At 49.6% G+C, this 7,017-nt stretch overlaps 1 protein-coding gene across 1 annotated transcript; it reads right to left on the bottom strand.

Annotated features, from left to right (window-relative positions):
• Positions 1-225: 225 nt before the first annotated feature.
• Positions 226-6,626, bottom strand: LOC138750541 (uncharacterized). Its single transcript, XM_069912630.1, has 2 exons — positions 930-6,626; positions 226-824 (listed from the first exon to the last, which is right to left on the bottom strand). The coding sequence occupies exon 1, from the start codon at positions 1,457-1,459 to the stop codon at positions 1,112-1,114; it is 348 nt and encodes a 115-aa protein (XP_069768731.1). The 5' UTR covers positions 1,460-6,626; the 3' UTR covers positions 226-824; positions 930-1,111.
• Between the last annotated feature and the right edge of the window lie 391 nt (positions 6,627-7,017).

The raw sequence follows: 7,017 nt of genomic DNA, 5'->3' as shown, positions 1-7,017 counted from the left end.
TTGGTAACCCTCCTCCGAGAGGTATAATCGGCACAACACAGAAATGCTGTGGTGCCGGGTGGAGGTGTTTGTTGTGTTTACCATTTTTGTTTTTGTTCTGCGGTGTTCAAGTGTGGAGTGTATTTGCAATGTGATTTGTCCGTTCCATGGTTTACATCTAGTTTAAACATAATGTGAAATGTTTACATTGCTATATCGAACTCAGATATTTATGAAGCAATAAGATTTCTCAAAAAATGTTTTTTATTACATTTTTGACAAGCACACAAGTCTCATTTATATGCAACCATTACTTCACGAGAACACATAACATGCCAGGCAGTAGGCTCATGTTGTCGCATTGGGTGGGGAGGGTGGAGGGGGGAACAAGTTGTGGAAATTAGGAGCTAGGTGGCAGGGTCATACCCTTACAGGATGGACAAAATGGCAGAATGGATGGCCTGGTGCCCATGGGCCTGCTGATTGTGACAATCTGTGCTAATGGGTGCAGGACCATCTGCTTCAACCAACGTCCACTCTGACAGAAAGTCTTCCTTGTTAATCTCACATATATTGTGCAGGACACAGCGAGCAAACACAACACCTGGGACTAAGGTGGTAGAGATATCCAGACGGTTGGACAGGCACCACCGGCAGCCATTTAGACGGCAATATGCATGTTCCACCACTATCCTTGCAGAATTAAGGGCCTTGTTAAATCTTTGCTGATCCAGATCCAGTCCTTGGTGCTGTGTGAATCCCTTCATCAGCCAATTTCATAGTGGATATGCCAGATCACCCACAAGATGCGCTGGAACCTCCACTCCATTAACATCCTTGGACACCTGCAGGCACAACAATGGAGAATGTTGTTAATTCATACACATGACCGTTGACACAATAAGCATACATAAGATTGACACATGGAGCTTTGTAGGGTGAACACTCACGTCAGGTGGGAAGTGGTATCCGCCCTGGTCCTCTTCCTTTCTATACAGAGGAGAGTTGGTAAGCACTCGGGCATCATGGGTACTGCCCGGCCAACAAACACATCTGAGAAGCTGTAACGTGAATGGAAAGCACAGTGAAGTGATAGACATTGAGATGTGATGTGATAAAGACCAATAAAGGCTTAGCTCACCAGAATCTGTGGTCGACCACCGCTTGCAGAACCTTTGCGATTGTAGTAGGCTGCAGCATGCAAGCTGGGGGCAATAATGGGAATATGTGATCCATCAATGGCACCGGCACACATTGGGTATCCCCTTTGCACCAAGCTGTCATTGGTCTCCTGGAGACGTGTTCCAATGGGCAGGGACATGAGACGTTTACCGAGGAACTTCGTCAAGGCGGCCGTCACCACCTGCACCACCATGCACACGGTGCTGATGCCTATTCCAAAGATGGGACTGATGGATCGATACTCACAAGGGGTGGCATACCAGCGCAGAGCCACAGCTAATCGAAATCCCGGCTCCATGGTTGCTGCGCCTGGTCTATGCGGCTTCAGGTGAGGTTCTTAGAGTTCCAGCACGAAGTGAAAGGTGCCATGCGACATACGAAAGTGTTTCCTCCATTCAGCAACATCAAATTTGGTGTGGTCATTTCTCCAGAACTCAGTGCCCTGGGATCAGTTCAACCTCCAGAGAGACCCATGTGTCACTGACAAGCATCATTCACCTTCGTCTGTGAACAATGGTGGGCAAAACCTCTGAGCAGAAACAATTTCAAGCTGGCACTGGAAGGTGTTGTTAAGGTTACTGAACGCTTACTGTAGCTTTTGACAATTCACATCTGATAGGTAATAGACTCAATCAGCTGTGTTTGGGCGGGAAACCAATATATGAATGGGCTGCCTTTTGGAGGTTGGGACCCTGTTGGGAAGAATTGATCATTGAACCCTGTCTGGAAGATTTGCTGGCCTAAAGACTTGTATTTTCTCACCCACTCTGGAAGCCTGTGAGTGAGTAAAACCTATACTGGTTGTATTTTCATCGGAATTTATAGCTATCCTATAAATACAAACTTCTCCATGTCCGCCACAAGAGTGGGGATCTCCCAGTGGCCACCTGCTTCAATTCCCCATCCCATTCTCTTGCTGACAGCCTGTTCATGGTCTTGTCGTGACTGCAAAAGGTGGTGCTACTGAAATGAAGCACCTCCACACAGCATGAAGTGAACCAGTAACTGCCTTTATATGAACCTCTCGTGCTGCTTTTAGGGGACGACCTCATTCCTCTCTGGGGTGCGCTGGTCTAGGGGAGTGATGTCAGTGCGTTGCGGAGTTGCTGCAACCAGGATGTGGCGACATCTCCCAGGCAACATGTGTCACCAAATGCATGCTTCTCATGAGAAGGGAAGGGGGGCCTATGCCATCTTGTACCAACTGACTGGGACAGCGATTCGGCCCGCCTGACCACATGGTCGCTCGGCCTGCTATGAAAAACCTCATCCCTATCACATCCAATTAACACCTTTTGTTGGGCTGGATTTGTCCCCTAACCAGAATTCTGAGCCTTTCTGAGATTTCCTGCTTCTGGGTTATTCTGTTTATTCCTTGAAGAAGGGCTCAGGCCTGAATGCTGGAAAGAATAGCTGAGTTCCTTCAGCATGTCAGTGTGTTTGTAATTATAATCACAGCGTCTGCAGACTTCTGTGTTTCACTCATCTTTATTTGTAATACAAAGAACTGATGTTGGCAGTGGTGGTGGGGAGAGAGTGGGGGGTGGGGAACCATCTGATGGCATCCTCATTAGTACCTGGACCTACCACTTTGTGTCAGCCTATCCCAACAACTGGGAGCTACAACCCTGCGACAGTTCCCATAGAATTAGAGGACTAACAGTAGATCTGTGTGGAAAGAACAACCTTAGCTGCTTCTTGCCCTTTCGTGTAAGACTTTATTCGTAATAAATGATCGACCACAAAAAACCCTGTTCCAAGTCTCTTTCAGCCCTTAGTATCATGTCCATACATTCCCATCATTGAACATTTTACATGCGCTCTCTGTTTGCACTCGGATGGTGAGTGGGAGCAGTTCCTTTGGTGCTTCAACCTTCTCCCGACCCCTGCACAGAAGCTGTTCTTCATCCTGCTGATGCTGGTTCTGATCCTCCTTTCTCTTCCTTGATGGGAGCAGCTGAGAGATGCTGTGGGCAGGGTCAAAGGGCTTCTCCAGGATTTGGCATGGCCTCTTCAGACAAGGATCCTGCTAGATCACACTGATGGGGAAGAGGGAGACTCCAGTGATCCTCTCTGTTGCTCTGAGGGTCCTGTGGATTGACTCCAATCCATTTCTCTGCAAGGACCCTCTCATCCAGTTTAGTTTGTACTTGTGTGGTGTTTCAAGGTCCCTCGGCCTGACGGAGATTGCCGATTCTATCGCATCTGCTGATTCCAAACGACCTTAGTTCCTCCGTCCTGTCGGGTCGGTCCGATTTAATGTTTCTCATCTTTTGTTTGATTTTTTAAGATTGTGTAGTGGATGTGTGTGGGGTATAAGTGCATGGGTGCTTGTGGGTGGGTATATGTGTGAGCATGTGGCGTGTGTAAGAAGGGGTGTGAGGGACAGTGTGTGTGTGTGTGTGTGTGTGTGAGGGAGTGGGAGTGTCTGTTGGCATTTGGGTGAGTGTGGTAGTGTGTGTGTGCGTGCATGTATGTGGGGGTTTTATTTACAGTGAAAAAGTATATACAGAATATTTACAATATATACAGAATATATACAGAAGAGTGAACAAATATATACAAATATATCAACGATCAAATATATACAGAACATATGTACAAAGCACAACATCGACGTCAAATGAAAAGAACTCGACAAAATTATCTCACTTATCGAACACGTCCCTGATATAAAAGCACATCTACCAATTTGCCCCGAAAGAGTTGGGGTTGTGTGTGGGATTTGGGATGTGTGTGTGGAGTTGTGTGGAATTGTGTGTGTGTTTGTGGACTGCATGTTCGGGTATTGGGGTGTTGGATGGAACGTGTGAGTGGATGTGTGTGGTGTGTGTGGGTGAGATTGTGCGGTGGATGTGTGTGGGTTATATGTGCATGGTTGCTTGTGGGTGGGAATGTGTGTGGGCGTGTGTAAGAAGGGGTGTGGGGGAGGGTGTGTGTGTGAGGGTGTGTGTGCAGATATGTGGGGCTTTTGTTTACAGTGAAAAAGTATATACAGAATATATACAATATATACAGAATATATACAGAACAGTGAACAAATATATCAACGATCAAATATATACAGAACATTTGCACAAAGCACAACATCGACGTCAAATGGAAGGAACTCGACAAAATTAACTCACTTATGGAACACGTCCCTGATAGAAAAGCACATCTTCCAATTTGCCCCAAAATCATTGGGATGTGTGTCTGGAGTTTTGTGGGATTGGGGTGTGTGTTTGGGGTCTGCATGTGGGGTTATGGAGGGAATGGGTGAGGGGTTGTGTGTGGGGTGTGTGGGTAGGATTGTGTGGTGGATATGTGTGGAGTGTATGTGCTTGGGTCCTTTTGGGTAGGTATGTGTGTGGGCGTGTGTAAGAAGGGGTGTGAGGGAGGTTGTGTGTATGTATGTGTGCGTGTGGGAGGGTGTGGGAGTGGGTATGTGTGCGTGTGTGCATTTCCTTCTTTCCATTTTCCATAAGTGAACAAATATATGCAGACATTTGTACAAAGCACAACATCGACGTCAAATGGAAGGAACTCGACAAAATTATCTCACTGATAGAACATGTCGCTGATATAAAAGAACATCTTCCAATTTGCCCCGAAATAATTGGGGGGACCTATCCTGAACGATTTTCAGAACCTTTCATTCTAAATCCCGACTTCCAGACCCATATTATATTCGTCTAGGAACAAAGTCTACTTTAAATACAAGAATCTGGTTCGGAGACGGGATTAAGGGGAGAGGGAGAAAAGAGATCTATTGGAGTGTGGATGTGTGTGTGTGTGTGGGGTCACTGTGGGAGTTGTCTGAGTGTGTGGATTGAGTGTGTGGGAAGTGGATGTGAGAGGTTTGTGTGGGGTGAGTGTTTGGTAAGTGTGGGGATGTGGGGTGTGTGTGTAAGTGGGAGTGTGTGTGGGAAGTGTGTGTAAGTATGTGGGTGTGTGGGGTGTGTGTGGGAATTGTGTGTGGTCTGTGTGTTGTGTGGAGTCAGTGTGGAAGGTGTCTGAGTGTGTGGGAAGTGTGTTTGTGGGTGTGTGTGAGAGGTGTGTGTGGGGTGTGTGTAAGTGGGAGTGCGTGGGTTGTATGTGAGGATTAGTGTAGGGGGCTGTGTGGGGGTGTCTGAGTGTGTGGATGGGGGGTGAGAGTGTGTGGGATGGGTGGATGGGGGTGTGGAGGGGAGTGTGTTGTGGGGTATGTGTGTGGGAGTGTGTATGAGGGGTATGTGTGTGTGGGTTATGTGTGGTGTGTGTTTGTGAGGGATGTGTGTTTGTGGGGGGTGGATGTGTAGGGAGTGCGGTGTGTGGGGGTGGGTGTGTGTAAGGTGTGTTAATGTGGTGTGTGTGTGTGAGGGATGGGTGTGTGTGGGAAGTGTGTGTACATGTGTGTTTGTGAGAATATGTGTAGGGGGCAGTGTGGGGGTGTCTGAGTGTGTGGATGTGTGGGTGTGGGGTGAGAGTGTGTGGGATGGGTGGAGAGATGGTGTGGAGGGGTGTGTGTTGTGGGGCATGTGTGAGGGTGTGTGTATGAGGGGTGTGGGTGTGGGTTATGTGTGGTGTGTGTTTGTGAGGGATGTGTGTTTGTGGAGGGTGGATGTGTAGGGAGTGGGGTATGTGGAGGGTGGGTGTGTGTATAGTGTGTTAGTGTGGGGTGTGTGTGTGTGAGTGATGGGTGCGAGAGGGGTGTGTGTGGGAAATGTGTGTAGATGAGTGTTTGTGAAGATAAGTGTAGGGGCTGTGTGGGGGTGTCTGAGTGTGTGGGTGGGGGGTGAGAGTGTGTGTGAGATGGGTGGGTGGGTGTTGTGGAGGGGTGTGTGTTGTGGGGTATGTGTGTGGCAGTGTGTGTGGGTTATGTGTGGTGTGTGTTTGTGAGGGATGTGTGTTTGTGGGGAGTGGGTGTGTGGGGAGTGGGGTGTGTGGGGGTGGGTGTGTGTATGGTGTGTTAATGTGGTGTGTGTGTGAGGGATGGGTGTGTGTGGGAAGTGTGTGTAGATGTGTGTTTGTGAGAATATGTGTAGGGGGCAGTGTGGGGGTGTCTGAGTGTGTGGATGTGTGGGTGGGGGGTGACAGCGTGTGGGATGGGTGGAGAGATGGTGTGGAGGGGTGTGTGTTGTGGGGCATGTGTGAGGGTGTGTGTATGAGGGGTGTGGGTGTGGGTTATGTGTGGTGTGTGTGAGGGGTGTGTGTGTGGTTGTGAGGGGTGTGAGTTTGTGGGGCATGGGTGTATGGGGAGTGTGTGAGGGGTGTGGGTTTGGGGTGTGTGTGGGGGTGTGTATGTGTGAGTGGGTGTGTGTGGCAGGGTGAGTGTGTGTGTCAGTGTCTGTGTGGGGCACCAACGTATATAGGACATGGCAAGCATTGCATGCGCCCCCACCCCGCTTGTCAGCGCTACTTCCATCCCCATACTTGTCAATGATGACGTCATCTTGCACCCCTTGACACATCAGCGATGGCACCAACCTCCCTCCCTCCATCAGCGATGGCACCGACCTCCCTCCCTCCATCAGCGATGGCACCACCCCCCTCCTTCCATCAGCGATGGCACCAACCTCCCTCCCTCCATCAGCGATGGCACCAACCTCCCTCCCTCCATCAGCGATGGCACCACCCCCCCTCCTTCCATCAGCGATGGCACCACCCCCCTCCCTCCATCAGCGATGGCACCAACCTCCCTCCCTACATCAGCGATGGCACCAACCCCCCTCCCTCCATCAGCGATGGCACCAATCCACCTCCCTCCATCAGCGACAGCACCAACCCCCCTCCCTCCATCAGCGAAGGCACCAGCCCCCTCCCTCCATCAGCGACAGCACCAACCCCCCTCCCTCCATCAGCGAAGGCACCACACCCCCTCCCTCCATCAGCGAC

This window comes from Narcine bancroftii, unplaced genomic scaffold, assembly GCF_036971445.1.
Source record: "Narcine bancroftii isolate sNarBan1 unplaced genomic scaffold, sNarBan1.hap1 Scaffold_165, whole genome shotgun sequence".
NCBI lineage: Eukaryota > Metazoa > Chordata > Chondrichthyes > Torpediniformes > Narcinidae > Narcine > Narcine bancroftii.
Note: the sequence above shows the minus strand (reverse complement) of the source record. Positions and strands in the feature narration are given on the sequence as shown.